Raw genomic sequence first — 16252 nt, 5'->3', positions numbered from 1 at the left:
AGAGCTTGCAAAGGGTGTGCCTTGGGAAAGAATACTAAAGGGTCTTTTAATTCTAGCAACAGTAAATCCAAAAATGTATTAGAATTAGTTCATTCTGATTTATGTGGACCCATGTCTATACCCTCATTAGGGGGATTTTTATATTATGTAATATTTGTAGATGATTATTCTAGGAAGACCTGGATATATTTTATGAGGTACAAAGAGTCTGAAGAAATCCTTTCTAAATTTAAGGAATTCAAAGCTCTTGCAGAAAATATGACAGGTAAGAAAATCATAACCTTAAGAACAGACAATGGGGGGGAATACACTTCTGATATGTTTAAAGATTATTGTATAAATGCTGGGATTAAGAGGGAGTTAATTGTACCTTATAACCCACAACAAAATGGGGTAGCTGAAAGAAAGAATAGGACTATAGTAGAAGCTGCTAGGGCTATGTTGTTTGACCAAAATATAGAAACGTCATTTTGGGCTGAAGCATCTAGGACAGTTGTGTACATTCAAAATAGATGTCCTCATTCTCTTCTTGACAATAAAACCCCTGAAGAAGCCTTTACTGGCAACAAACCTGACATTAGTCATTTCAGGATCTTTGGGTGTCCAGTCTATATTCATGTCCCCAAAGAAAAGAGGTCAAAGTTAGAACCTTCTGGAAAAAAAGGAGTATTTGTTGGGTACAGTGAAACCTCTAAAGCCTACAGAATATACATACCTGGTCAAAGACAAATTGAACTAAGCAGAGATTTCATCTTTGAGGAAGACATAGCATTCAGGAGGTCCAAAAGCTCTAATGAATTAGAACACCAAGATCCTCCTACAAGCTTGGATGAGGATTCCACCCCTGAGATTCAGAGGGAGACCCCTGAAGATGCTGAGCATGAAGTTCAAGGCTTACCTTTAGAAGGAAATTATCTCGAAACTAGGAAGAGACCACTTTGGGCTAAAAAGATGCTTCAAGAAGCTGAAAATTATGCTGCTCCAAAGGGGACCTTCAGAGAAAGTAAGAGACCTAACCTATTTTCTAGTTATACTGCCTTGATGAGTGAGATCATTAATGCAGAACCTTCCTATGTTGGAGATGCGCTCAAGCATCAAGTTTGGAAAGATGCTATGTCAGAAGAGTATCAGTCAATTCTGAAAAATGATGTCTGGGATATTGTGCCTAGGCCTAAAGGCAAATCTGTGGTATCTTCAAAATGGCTCTTCAAAATCAAACATGCAGTAGATGGCAGCATTGAGAAGCACAAAGCAAGGTTTGTTGCTAGAGGTTTCTCACAGAAAGAAGGTATTGACTATGAAGAGACATTTGCTCCTATTGCCAGATACACTTCTGTCCGAGCAGTTTTGTCTATTGCAGCATCTAAAGGATGGAAAGTCCATCAAATGGATGTTAAGACTGCTTTTCTGAATGGTAAGATTGAAGAAACAGTTTATTTGGAGCAACCTGAAGCTTTTGTGATTCATAAGGCTGAATCACATGTCTGCAGATTAAAGAAAGCTCTATATGGACTGAAACAGGCCCCTAGAGCATGGTATGAAAGAATTGATCACTATCTCTTGGAATTAGGGTTTTCCAAGAATGAAGCATATCCAAATCTCTACTACAAGGTAATCAATGGTGAATTATTAATTCTTTTTCTTTATGTTGATGATCTACTAATCACAGGAGAGGATAATTGTATTTCTCAATGTAAGAAAGAATTAGCCTCTGAGTTTGATATGAAAGATTTAGGAATTCTTCACTACTTCCTTGGATTGGAAGTTTGGCAGCAGGCAGATGGTATAATCCTTAATCAAGGAAAATACACCATTGATATACTCAAGAGATTTGGAATGATGGATTGTAGATCCATGACCACACCTATGGAGACAAATCTGCACAAACTAAAGGAAGCAGTTGCAGAATCAGAGTTTGCAAATCCTACCCTCTACAGACAAATTATTGGATCTCTGATGTATTTGGTAAACACCAGACCTGATATAAGTTATGTTGTTAATGCACTAAGTCAGTTCATGTGTGAACCTAGGGAAATACATCTCGTTGCTGCAAAACATATTCTGAGATATCTTTGAGGAACTATTGGTTTTGGTCTGAAGTATAAACATGTAGACCTTGACCTACATGGATTCACTGATTCTAGTTGAGTTGGAAGCGTAGTTGACAGGAAAAGCACATCAGGATGTTGCTTCAGTTTAGGATCGGGAATGATCTCATGGATATGTAGAAAACAGCCTTCAGTTGCTCAGAGTTCTACAGAAGCTAAATACATTGCAGCCTCCATGGGAGCAAGAGAAGCAGTATGGCTTCGGAAACTGCTTGTAGGACTGTTTGGTCAACCCTTAAATCCTCCTATCATCTACTGTGACAATCAGAGTTGCATCAAGCTTTCAATGAATCCAGTATTTCATGACAGGTCTAAACACATTGAGATTCCTTATCACTATGTTCGAGATATGGTGGAAAGGAATGTGATCCGACTGAATTATATTGGTACAAGTGATCAGATTACAGACATTCTTACCAAGCCTCTCTCCAAGATCAAGATTGAACACTTTAGAGATAAACTTGGTATGGTTGAAAATGTTATTTAATATTGAGATAGAGTCTCATTTATTCTGATATACTAATATATGTAAAGATGTTTAGTGTGTAAACTCTTTTATTTGTCATGTGTGTGACTCCATGACTGCATGGGCCTTCTGTGAACATTATTGAAGGGTGATGACTTTTCAATAATGAACACTTGTTTCAAATTGATATTGTAAGGTGACGATTTTACAATTATCAATTTAACTATCTTGATGGATATCATGTGACTTGATATCTGTGGACATGTCATGATAGTATATATATCTCTGACATTATGGTAGATATATGTTGGTTGATATCATCAAATAAACCATAATTATGATAGAGATCTTCATGGTGAATATTATGAACATAATATTTGTGGACATGCCATGAAATCATTATCAGTATGGTAGGCATCATGTGAATTGATGTCAGTGCACATACCTTACTTGATAACTATGAGTTATGGTGAGTATCATGAGACTTGATATTCAGTGTTGAACCATATCTCTGAATATCACTATGGTGTGGTATCTCCTCTCTTCACAATCAATGGATGAATTGTGATGTTTTCTCTAACATGAAATGTGTCCTCCCTGGTTAAGAGGGAGTGTTAAATTTTGTAACGTCGGTCGTACTATTTCATGCTTCCGATATATATATATATATATATATATTTTTACACCGTTCATGGTATCGGGTGGTAAAGCGATTCTCAAACAAGTCGCACTCCTTCCGATCGGGTAAGTAAATGGTGACTAGTTTATATACTGTGGTGAGAGGTACGTAGGGAAGAGATATGTCTTCCCACGTGGGAAGACATATCTCTTCACTACGTAACCCCTCATCCACTTATATAGCATGCTTACATTGAGGAGGATGGACACACCGATATTAAAATGTGTTGTGCATCTTCAAAACACGCTATAGCAGATAAAATACAACTTTCAAATCATATCTCCATCTCTTCTATTTTGATCATAGAATTTTGAAAGAACTCGACAAATATATTAGCCAAGTGCCTACAATGAACTGGCACCTCCACAACCACTTTGTAACCACCTGCATTGAATAGGTCTCCCACCCTGAATTCCTATCTTAGAAAAATGCTCATAGCCATTTTAGCAAGAGAGAGCAAGAGAATAAGAGAAGCAAGAGGAGATTCAAGGTAAAAAAGACGTAGTCTTAGGAGGGAGTTTGTGCTTCCTGTACTAAAGACAAGTTTTTCTTTTGCCGATAATGTAACTCCAATGTTTGTGCATGCTTAAAGTGTTCATGTGCGAGCTAATTCTTAAGACTTTCAAGTCCTAGGACTGTCAAAGAGATTCCAAACTCTAACATATATGACATGTTTTATTTCTTCTTTTGGTTTTAGTGAGCTAGCTGAGGACTGCCTATTTTCTCTGGAAAATTGTGGAGACAAAGACCCATCCCCAAACAAATAGAGGAAAGATAAGGGGTGTCTCAATCATTGCCTGGCATATAGGAGACATCTTGGAGATGATTCCCACCCCATCTTCCAACCAACTCCTAGGAAATGTGGGAGAGACATTCAACACGCTAGGAGATGCTTCTTTCTCTAGCTCAATAAAATTTCAACTATGTTTGAACTTGCAAAAGTGAACAACTGCAGTAAATAGTGTTAATTTAGTGATCAGATTTACAAGAATGAACAGAAAAATGATAATGCACAGTAACAGGAAACAACACACACAACTAGAAGTGTACACAACACAAGTCTACCCTAGGAAAACCTCCCTCTTGGAGGAAAAACCCAGCATGTCCCTGATTTGATTGATGTAAATCCAGTAACAATTACAGCATTATCCTGCCTTAGGGCATAAATATAAAGACTTAGCTGATAAGGAATGGTGAACTTGTCTGAATCAGAACTCGGCAGGTATATGATGATGCTCCAGTCTGAACCAGATTTGTAATCCCTTCACCAATAGTTGCAGACCTTCTAAGATATTCGCTGACCTTTAATGGTGATGCATTGACCTTCCAAGGTGGTTCGCTGACCTTCAGAAGTGGTTCGCTTGCCTTCAATGAGGATTCGCTAACCTCCAGAATGAGTGGGCAGATCTTGCAGAGCTAACTTCACATTGATGATGAAAAACTGAGTGATGAATGCATACAAATGAATCTCTATTTATATTTGGCGTGGAGACCAATTCAAGTCGGCTTCACCTTAAGTTTTGTGCCAAGACTTAATTACAATTATAGGGCTTACACATTACCTTATGTCTTGCCCTATTTTGGCGTACTAATAATGATTAAGTTATATTGCAAGGGGAGCGCACCTATTTAGGGCCACACGTTACATGAAGGGGTGAGTCCCTACGTTTGGTGAGCTTAATGCATTTGGGCCCAGCCCTATAAGGATTCAAATGTTGCCTTAAGGCAATCCGAATCCATTTGTTTTCCTAATCTAGTTACAAAATCAACACTCCCTCTTAACTAGGGAGGAAAATAAATACATAACCAAATTCACATGGACAAACCCATGGCATGAACATTTACAAGGTTTAGGATTAGGGCACAGCCCTAATAGTTTAATCAATATACAATTCGTGATTTGATCACGCAATTACATTACAATGAACCTTTACATGATCTTCTCTAGCAATGCCTGCAGAGGATGAAGCCAATGCTTCATAACTTTATACTTTCCTGGGGACCCATATGTAACGCCATGATCTTTCATCATGCACATCCGCAGAGGATGACAGAGACCTTTCCATATGCACACCTGCAATAAATTATTACTCAAGGAGATATATAACCATACAACATAAATCATGCACAACTGCAGAGGATACATAAGCTTCTTCATAGAGAAGAACAACCTGTCACCTTGCACATCGCAGAGGGTGAACTCACCTTGCACTCCGCAAAGGGTGAGAGAAACTTGCCACCTTGCACTCCGCAGAGGGTGGACTCACCTTGCACTCCGCAGAGGGTGAGAGAAACCTGCCACCTTGCACTCCGCAGAGGGTGGACTCACCTTGCACTCCGTAGAGGGTGAGAGAAACCTGCCACCTTGCACTCCGCAGAGGGTGGACTCACCTTGCACTCCGCAAAGGGTGAGCGAGAACTACCACCTTGCACTCCACAGAGGGTGGATGATACACCCAGTGTATCATGGTTAGTATAATCATAAAATAAACATTTTGCAATAATCAATTAATACATTTAGACATATCAATTTCATTATCTGAAACACAATGATTAGAACTCAGCAAAATAAAGAAATATCAAGAAAACATGAGGCTCCCTCTAAAACTCTATCTAACTGATAAATTCAAAATAAGGTTTCTGACCAAACCCAAATCTCACAAAATTAACAATTGTATCTTTAATGAGGGAGAAGGTTTGAAAGCTTATGTAGTCCTTCAAATTTTAGACTGATGGCAAGAGCTGAAGTGGACCTTCTTGCAGTAAGCTTGTAGACCTGAAAATTTTTCCCTCTAGAGTAGCTGAAAGGATTAGATTCCAACACATTATTACTGAAATAAACAATAAGATCAGAAAATCAACAAACCAATAGATCAAAGGAGGAAATCATCTTCATGATTTTGAAGATTTGATACTTCATTTATGTTTGCATCTTCTTGCTCGCCTTGGGTTTGACAGTCCCTTGCAAAATGACCAAGCTTGTTGCATCGGAAGCATCGGATGTGGGACAAATCTCTTGGTCTCTTTTTTGAGTGAAAAGTAGAAGAGTTGAAGTCTCTATTTCTCTTGAAATCATTCTTCTTCTTCCAATGGCTGCCCTCCTTCTTAGTAAATAGAACATATTGCTCATTATAAGGGTTCTTAATTTTTCCCTTTGCAGCCAGCCGAGATTCTTATTGAATGCAATCTCCCATTAACTGATCAAATTTAGGGAGTTCAACTCTAGCACTAATTCCTTGAACAAATGGTTCCCAAGAGGGAGGAAGGCCATTTAAGGCTGTCATAGATAAGTCGCTGTCTTCAACATTCTTCCCAAGGGTGGCAAGCTGATCTCTTAGCTTAGAGATTCTCATGAAGTAATCAGCAATCGGTTCTTCTGCCTCTAATTTGATGCTAGAAAGTTGATTCCTTAGGGCAAGTATGAAGCTGGTATTGTTGACTTCATACATCTTCTCCAATGTGGTGAACATTTCCCTAGCTGTTTTCTTCATGGAGATGGATGACACCAATCGATTTTTTACTGAGTCTATTATAATCCTTTGAGCTTGGAAGTCCTTCTTCTTCCACTGTACTTTCTCAGTTTCGCCCTCAAGTTCCTTAGTATTATTGCCAACATATTCAGCAAGATCATTCAATGCCATCATTACCCTGACCTTCCATCATAGTTTGTAGGACCTTCCAGTCTATCTTCAGCCCTGATGTACAAAGACATGAAGACTAAATCTTCGAACAATAGGTTAGACAGACAAGTACAAATCTGACCACAACCTTTACAACTTCTATGAACCTAGAGCTCTGATACCATGTTAATTTAGTGATCAGATTTACAAGAATGAACAGAAAAATGATAATGCACAATAACAGGAAACAACACACACAACTAGAAGTGTACACAACACAAGTCTACCCTGGGAAAACCTCCCTCTTGGAGGAAAAACCCAGCATTAAGTGTCCCTGATTTGATTGATGTAAATCCAGTAACAATTACAGCATTATCCTGCCTTAGGGCATAAATATAAAGACTTAGCTGATAAGGAATGGTGAACTTGTTGTCTGAATCAAAACTCGGCAGGTATATGATGATGCTCCAGTCTGAACCAGATTTGTAATCCCTTCACCAATAGTTGCAGACCTTCTAAGATATTCGCTGACCTTTAATGGTGATGCATTGACCTTCCAAGGTGGTTCGCTGACCTTCAGAAGTGGTTCGCTTGCCTTCAATGAGGATTCGCTAACATCCAAAATGAGTGGGCAGATCTTGCAGAGCTAACTTCACATTGATGATGAAAAACTGAGTGATGAATGCATACAAATGAATCTCTATTTATATTTGGCGTGGAGACCAATTCAAGTCGGCTTCACCTTAAGTTTTGTGCCAAGACTTAATTACAATTATAGGGCTTACACGTTACCTTATGTCTTGCCCTATTTTGGTGTACTAATAATGATTAAGTTATATTGCAAGGGAGCGCACCTATTTAGGGCCACATGTTACATGAAGGGGTGAGTCCCTACGTTTGGTGAGCTTAATGCATTTGGGCCCAGCCCTATAAGGATTCGGATGTTGCCTTAAGGCAATCCAAATCCATTTGTTTTCCTAACCTAGTTACAAAATCAACAAATAGTATGATGTGATTACTAGTAAAATCAAAATCAAAATTTGGTTTTTGAAAAATTATTTTTTGTTTGTCAATATCATACAATTCAAACAACATAAGCCATTGTCGGCAATTAACCTAATAATAAATGAGAAAAGAGAGCTTATATGAAATTTAAACTTTTATCATGCATATCTAGACTAACAAAATATCTGCACCCTAAAACATAATAGAACAAACAAAAATATCAACACTTTCAAACATTTAAGCCATTACTTAACTGACATATTTGGGTATGGGCACCTCTAAAAATAACAACCAAAAGAGAGACTATGTATATAATCCAGTGCTTTTAATCTACTGACTTTTACATGCAAAAAAGGAATTAATGATCATAAATTCAGTTTTGAATCTTGACTCTAGAGTCCTAGACATATGTAATATAAGAAGTAATAGTATAATATTGAAGTTTTCAACTATCAATTGAATTTATATTATCTTTATCACTGTCATTGAGCAATGATGAAGTATCATACCATCAAAGATTCAATTGTCATTATTATTATATGACATATCAAATGTATTATCAAGTTTGTATATTATTAAAAAAATTGTGCGTGTTGTGTGTGTGTGTGTGTATTCAACTATCAATTGAATTTATATTATTTTAATAATTTTATCAATATGATTGATCAATGATGAAGTATCATACTATCAAAGATTCAATTGTCATTATTATTATATGACATATCCAATGTATTTTCAAGTTTGTATAATTTTTAAATTTTTTGCATATACATATATACGTGCGTGTGTACCCAAGAAAAATTTGTGTTATACCAGTGTACCTGAACCTCATACCGATACGAGAACCAGCAACTTAGACCTTCAGTAATTTGAACATGTGTCCTTTGCATGAACATTTGCACCTACCATCTAGAATGTAAGTGAATTAGCCAAGTGCCTACAATGAACTGGCACCTCCACAACTACTTTACAACCACCTGCATTGAATAGTTTTCCCATCCTGAATTCCTATCTTAGCAAAATGCTCATAGCCACTTAGCAAGGGAGGGTAAGAGAAGATTCAAGGTAAAACACTGATAATGTATCTCCATTGTTTGTGCATGCTTAAAGTGTTCATGTGCGAGCTAATTCTTTAGGCTTTCAAGTCCTGGGACTGTCAAAGAGATTCCAAACTCTAACATATATGACATGTTATATTTCTTCTTTTGTTTTTAGTGAGCTAGCTGAGGACCCATCCCCAAACAGATAGAGGAAAGGTAAGGGGTGTCTCAGTCATTGCCTGCCACATAGGAGACATCTTGGTGATGATTCCCACCCCATCTTCCAACCAATTCCCCTAGGAAATGTGGGAGAGACATTCAACACTCTAGCAGATGCTTCTTTCTCCAGCAAATTCAACTATGATTGAATTTGCAAAAGTAAACAACTGCAGTAAATAGTATGATGTGAAGAACTCGACTAACAAAATATCTGCACCCTAAAACATAATAGACCAAATAAAAATATCAACGCTTTCAAACATTTAAGCGATTACTTAACTGACATATTTGGGTATGGACACCTCTAAAAATAACAACCAAAAGAGAGACTATGCATATAATCCAGTGCTTTTAATCTACTGACTTTTACATGCAAAAAAGGAATTAATGATCATAGATTCAGTTTTGAAGAGAAAAATTGATCATTTGATTTGACAGGAAAAGCAAACTACTGATTCCAAACACAAAACACTGCTGGCAATGTATATAACATACCTCCATGAATCTGACAACAGATGCATCCTCTTGCTCCTCGTGAGGGGGTGAACTTTTCACATCTTTGCAGCTCTTCAATGGTTCTTTTAATTCACGAAGCTGCTGAGCTATCTCCTTCAGCAATGATAATTCTTCTCTATCCCTTTTCAGCGAATCAATTGCCTGCTTCACAAACTCTCCGTTTTCCTCCAGTGCCTGAAGCCTCGTGTTGATATGTCTAACATCCTCTTGAACCGAAGAAAATTCAAGCATCGACTCCACTGGAACAACCGATAAAGCATTGCAAAGACTAGTGCTTACATTAAATTCATGGGCATTATGTGATGAAGACGGCAATGAATTTCTTGCAGTAGAACTAGGGTCCAAGAAAAAATTCTGTGGTAATGGATCTGGTTTACCAAGCCGATCCCCATCCTCCAGGTCCAAATTCAAAGCATGTGCTTTGTCAGACATAACTTCTCCATTCCTTTCATATTCATTCTGGATCACATAAACATCATGAATATTGAAACTTGAGTCACTTTCATTACCAGCAGCTTTGAGATTTGACGGATTGATTTCTGAAAATAGGACTTGTGAATTAGCTTTTGGTAGTTTCACATTCTCCTTGCCTTTTTCACAGATGTTTGAAAGTCGAGGATCCCCTGTAGATTGTACCCCAGTATCTTTTATCAGACCATCACACATGAAGATGTTGTCTAAGGGTAGTCTCCAGTGGGACCTGGCTCCTTCCCTTAAACTGGCAGTGTAAGCTGCAACTGTTTTCTGGAGCTCCCTACTTGTTGATGCCCATTCCTCCTCTACACAACAATTGAGTCCTCTCCGCTTTGATAACTGCTGTAGCTGATCCTCTAATTTTTCTATGTCCTCCCAGAGAGTAAAACTATTTCCTCTAGGGGAAAGTTCTGGGGTATTCATTCCTATTTCATGGACAGGATCCTGTACTTTAAATCTCTGTGTTGTAAAATCAGGTTCCACTTCAGTGTCCTTGAATCCTTGCTGTAGTTTCCAATCAATCTCTGTTATTTGTCTTGCATAGTTATCACTCCTATTATTGGAAAAAACTCTGATAGATTCTTTAATCACATTTCTGGAAACGGAATTTCCTTCTAGCTGAATCCTATTAGAGTTGCCTGAGGCTCTATCTTGTCCATGTGTGACTCCCTCTGAACATGATACACCCTGTTGGTTTTGTGGTAAACCAGAACCAAATGCATTTGTGCCCTCATTCCACGTATCATCTAAGCATGTGTGATCATTCTTGCAAATGCATCTCTTCCCTTTCTTGTCTTGTATCTTCCATAAATCTCGGGAATGTGTATTATTTGAAGTTTTCCAACCAAGAGTAACATGACTACCAGAGCACTCCTGTTCCGAATTTATCCAGTTATCACAACCTCCATACCTGGCATTTGTGTTGTCATTTGAATAAGACCGTTCCAGGTATCGAATCTTTCCAATTTCAAGGTCATCAAATCCAATACTCAGCAATCTGTGTCTGTATGCTTGTATTTCATACTCCAAAGCATCAATCTCCTTGTCTTTCCTGTAAATAATTTCTTCAAAGAATGCTAAGGATTCTTGATCATGGGCAATCTTTTCCTCCGCCATTCTTTTGTACTGGTTAGCCTCCAAACGCACTGCAGCCTTTTCATCTTGAAGGCGCAAAATCATGGATAATGCTTCATTTGCTGCAGTGGATGACGCATTTCTCTCCTCCTCTAGTTCAGTATAGAGGTCCTGTAAAGCGTAATGTTGGCCGCGAAGAGCCTCCCTTAATGTATGCGCTTCTTTCTCTACTTCCATCATATGAATATGGCTTTCAGCTTCTACAGGCACATTCCCTGGAGCGTTTTTCTTCATCACGAGCACTTTCTTTGAAGAAAAGCGATCATCAATATGAGCGGGGGAAGAATAGTGTAGACTGCTATGTAAGGAATCAAATCCTTCATTTTCCTCATGCAATGTCAAAGAAAAACAACTTCTACCATTAACTTGTTCTGTCGAAATTTCAGATATAAGTGTTTTTGGTAACTCTCCAAAATATATTAACTTTCTGGACTCTTCAATAATCTCTTTTGTGGAATCATTCCATTGCTGATAACAATGCGTGCAGTCCGTGACATCTTTGGAAACAATACCTTCTTCTGCAGTAGATCCTCCGTCGTCTCTTGCTGAAATGCAGGAGTTATTACATTTCAAGTTGAGCCCTTCAAGCTTCCTCCTAACAGACCTCTGTGGTGAAGAGTTGCAGTCACTACCCAACATGCAATTACAATTACAAGGATCACAGTTGATTTTACTCCAATGACAGTAAACACTACTAGCCATTTCCTTTCACAACGGTACCAAAACCCTGGTCCCTAACTTCACAAGATACATTCCATTGCATCCACAACCTTCTTTCTGCACCAAACCCTTCTCGCTGGGAAAACAACTCCCGTCTCTATTTTTTTTTAAGTGAAGCCGACACAGTCCCGCAGTAAGCAAAAGAAAATGGAAATTACAAATCTTGAAAATCGGATGCGCATTCAAAAATTAAAATTCGTCCGTAGACATAAGAGAGAAATCACAAAAACTTCTAACGAAATAAAAAAATAAAAATCTGCTTATTCAAAATAGCGTGCAACAAACAATGATGAAAACCAAAAATCCCTGAAAATGCAGACTAATGCTCAGTATATACTGAATTGCTTACCTGTAATACTGCTCAAGCTGAATCTGCTTCTGTTCCATTTCGGAAGGCTAAATCTCCCATTGCAATGCGGATTGGAAGGGAGACGATACTCTTATAGAAAACCAGCAAAGCTACTGAATTATTTACAGCATCCAGATCAGAAAGGCATTTATTACAGGTGTGAATGAAATGCAGATTCCTTACGAGACAAATCAAAAGAAAAAGCGTATATACAAATGATATATCATCCGACAACAAACAAGCTTTTCATCATGCACCATCGGATACTTTCATAAATCTATCTCTGTGAATCATCAGCCTGTGGATATCCACCAGACTGGACGCGGATTTGACCAAAACAATATATGGAACATGACCGTTAACCTTGTAATCATCTTCCGCGGGTCGAACGCGTGACGTCGAAAGATTTTTATTATTAATAAACATGAAAAAGAAAGTAGAGCAAAGCGAGATCCTGCGTATTATACATACCTGTACATTTCGATTCGAACATGGTGTATTTAAAGCCTTTAACATTTTCAATTGTCACTGCTACTGCTCGTCCTCTCATTCTGCTGCTGCTTTCCCTCCCATTTCCGGAAAGAAAAGATAAAGAAATTGGTTTTCGCCTTTCAAACCGGGAATCCTTCGCTTTCGGAGGTTCCGTTAAAATTGTTGTGGTGGGGTCGATGTATTTGCGCGAAAGTTGAGATTTAGTAGCTCATAAAATATTATGTCCTCTAATTTGGACCCACTTTTAACGGTCACAGGTGATGTTGTTGGGTTTGGATGACACGGTGGCATGGGGCTTTGACTTTTAGAAAAAAGTGATTGAATTATATAGGCATTGGTATTTTTTTTTGGGATGGGGATGGTGAATGCATTTTTGGGGTGCCACAAGTCAATTTTGGGATGGCTAGGGAAAGGCAAAGGAGACGATTATATAAAAATAGGGAAAATTAAAATATATAGAAAAATTTAACATATTCAGATGAAAACATGGATAAAGCATGTACATATACATTATAGAACCTTAACATGTATATGAGTAGAAGGAACCAATCTATGAGTATGAGGAACCAATCTATGATAAGTAAGCATGTATCTAATCAAAAGTCATCATTTGTCAACAGAAGGGGAAATAGTAAGTTGAAATCATTTAGGTATTGAACCTAGTCCAATCATGTATATTTGAATCTTGGTGGGTGGCTTAATCAAATAATATACTACTAGCAATTGCACCTTGGTGTGTAATGGGTATGTCGAAGAGTTGTGGAAGGTCAATTAGGATAAATTTTGGTATGTTTACATGATGCCAATTGGTAAGCCATTTAGCAAATGATGTTGTTTGTGCGACAAAGATCTCAATGGAGAAGTGATAGGTTAAGCAAGAAGATAATCAAGCTCCATTACCAATAGGCTCATGTCATATTTGCGATTAGAGGGAGGAGGAAGAGAGAGAGAGAGAGAGAGAGAGAGAGAGAGAGAGAGAGAGAGAGAGAGAGAGAGAGAGAGAGAGAGAGAGAGAGAGATGGAGAGATGGAGTGGTATAAATATAGAGATATAAGGAGATATATAGTGAAGGGGAGAGGGAGAGAGAGACTAATAAAGACAAAGAAATATAGACAAGTATAGATAGACAAGTAGAGAGGGAGAGATGGAGAGGGGGAGAGGGAAATATAGGGAGATAGAGGGGGATAGAGAGATATATGGGAGGAGAAAGAGATAGATAGATATGGGGAGAGAGGGGGGGGAGAGGGAGATAGGTAGGGGATGGAGAAAGAGGAGACAAGGGAGAGAGGGAGAGATATAGGTAGAAAGGGAGAGAAGAGGAAGGGAGGGAGAAATAGATTAATATATAGATAGAGAGGGAGAGGGGGAAATAGAGGGTGATATAGAGAGATATAGAGGGATAAGGAGAGGGATAGACATGTAGGAGAGATAGGGAGAGAGGGGGATAGAGAGAGAGAGAGAGAGAGAGAGAGAGAGAGAGAGAGAGAGAGAGAGAGGATTGTCAATTTAGTAAATGGAGTGGGAGAGTAATATAGATAAAGGAAGATATAGATGGATAGAGGGATATGGAGATAGATAGAGAGATACTGATAGAAAGAGATAAAGAGAGGAGTGAGCAGGAGATGGAGAGAGTTACAATAGAGAGAAGATATAGAATAGGAGAGATGGATTGACCAAGATAGAGAGGTAAAGATAATGAGATATAGATAACGAGGGAGATGGAGAGATGGGGAATAGAGATAGAGGGGCAAAAGTGACAAAGATGAGTACTATAGAGAAGTATGGAGAGATGGATAGTGAGATGGAGAGAGGGAAAGATAGAGATAGAGATATGAGGGAGAAACAATGAGAATGTGTGTATATGAGTGAGATAAATATGGAGGGAGAGATAGAGAGGGAGAGAAAGAAAGGGAGAGATGTGAATAGAAAGAGAGGGAGATGGAGATAGAGAGGAGATTATGGAAATAGATATAATTTGAGAGGGATAGAGGGGGTGTGAAAGAGATAAATATATAGAGGCAAAGATGGAAGGGGGGGAGAGGGATATGAAAACATAGAGATAAGGAAAGGGAGACAATGAGGTAGGGGGGATGGAGAGGTAGAAAGATAAAGATATATGAGGTGATCTGTAGAGAGATGGAGAAGGATGTAGAGAGAGAGATAGTAGGAGAGATAGAGGGAGATATATCTAGATAATGAGATATAGATAGGGAGTGAAAGGGAGAGATGGGGATATAGGGGGAACAAGTTAGATTTAAAGGAGGTGATCGAGATGTGTAGTAGAGAGGGGAGAAAAGAGATAGAGAGGGGGAGAGTTAGAGATAGAGATAGGGAGGGAGAAATAGGGAGTGTGTGTGAGAGAGAGGGGGGGAGACAAATAGAGAAAAGATAGAAGAGTAGAGATAAATAGAAATAGGGAACAATAGGGAGAGAGGGGGATACAAAGAAGGAAGGATATAGAGATATGCATAGTGGGAAAAATAAACAAGGAAGATAGAGATGTAAGGAGAGAAAAGGTATGAGGGAGATATAGGTATAGTGGGAAAGATAGAAGGGGAAGAGGGAGATGCAGGGAGAGGTAAGGAGATAGAGATAGGGGAGAGAGACAGAGATAAAATCTGCCTTGGTTTGATGAATTTCTTAAAGTCTAGGGTGTCACAAAAATTGGTAAAACAATTTCAAGCTCTTCAAGGTCGATCTTGCTACATTGTTATTGGTTCCTTCTATCAATTTGTTTTATGTTGCCAATTTATTAATTTACCTTGCTCATCTTTGATTATACACCTCTCTCTCGATATTCTTGAATCACCTTTCGAAATTCCATCAAATTTAGTTCGAACCATCTATGTTTTGTAATGTTCTCTTTGGCTTCTTTCATTCGTATAGCTTATGCAAGAGCATCCGAGAGGGGATGTTTATCATCTCACCCGGGTCTGACACATTTGCAATTTATTGAAGACTAAATTCCATTTTTGGACCAATGAGTAAGTCAATAAGAATCAGTTAAAAATCCATTGGGTTCTGAAAGCATTGAGCTAATTGGGTTTGTTGTAGAAAAAAAAAAAAAAAAGAGTTAAAGTGCATAGTTTGAAGAGAGGTTTAAGGCTAGAATTGAATGGAAGAGAGTTTAAAATATCTTAAATCATAACAAACATAAGACAACTAGATCATCACTGACAACAAATAGAAACCATGAAGGAATGTGCTAGAATTGGAAGAGTCGAGACATTAAAGAAAAAGAGACATGAATTGAAAATTAAATGAAATAGAGAAATCAAGGCATTAGATTATTATGTGCTAGAAAATTGAAGTTTGATTTATTTGGGTATTAAAAAAAAAAAAAAAACTAGAAACTGGAGAGTCTAATCATAGATTGGAGATGAAGAGGCATTAAGAGAATAGAGGGGTTGATGTTTTTTAATTGGCAATT

The 16252-nt window shown here is 38.1% G+C and overlaps 1 protein-coding gene across 6 annotated transcripts in view; it reads right to left on the bottom strand.

The window, feature by feature from the left end:
- Positions 1-12994, bottom strand: part of LOC131035085 (uncharacterized) — a 35366-nt gene extending 22372 nt beyond the window's left edge. For 5 of the 6 annotated variants that reach the window (XM_057966714.2, XM_057966716.2, XM_057966718.2 and 2 more), the window contains exons 1-3: positions 12802-12994; positions 12331-12443; positions 9633-12078 (exon numbers count right to left, since the gene is read on the bottom strand). In XM_057966714.2, coding sequence (XP_057822697.1) covers positions 9633-11963 — 2331 coding nt within the window. In that variant the 5' untranslated portion in view covers positions 11964-12078; positions 12331-12443; positions 12802-12994. The remainder of the gene's footprint in view (positions 1-9632; positions 12079-12330; positions 12444-12801) is intronic. The other variant, XM_057966715.2, reaches the window with a different exon arrangement.
- Positions 12995-16252: the final 3258 nt, after the last annotated feature.

This window comes from Cryptomeria japonica, chromosome 3, assembly GCF_030272615.1.
Source record: "Cryptomeria japonica chromosome 3, Sugi_1.0, whole genome shotgun sequence".
In the NCBI taxonomy this organism is placed as follows: Eukaryota; Viridiplantae; Streptophyta; class Pinopsida; order Cupressales; family Cupressaceae; genus Cryptomeria; species Cryptomeria japonica.
The sequence above is the reverse complement of the archived record's forward strand: the minus strand, read 5'-3'. Positions and strand labels throughout refer to the sequence as shown.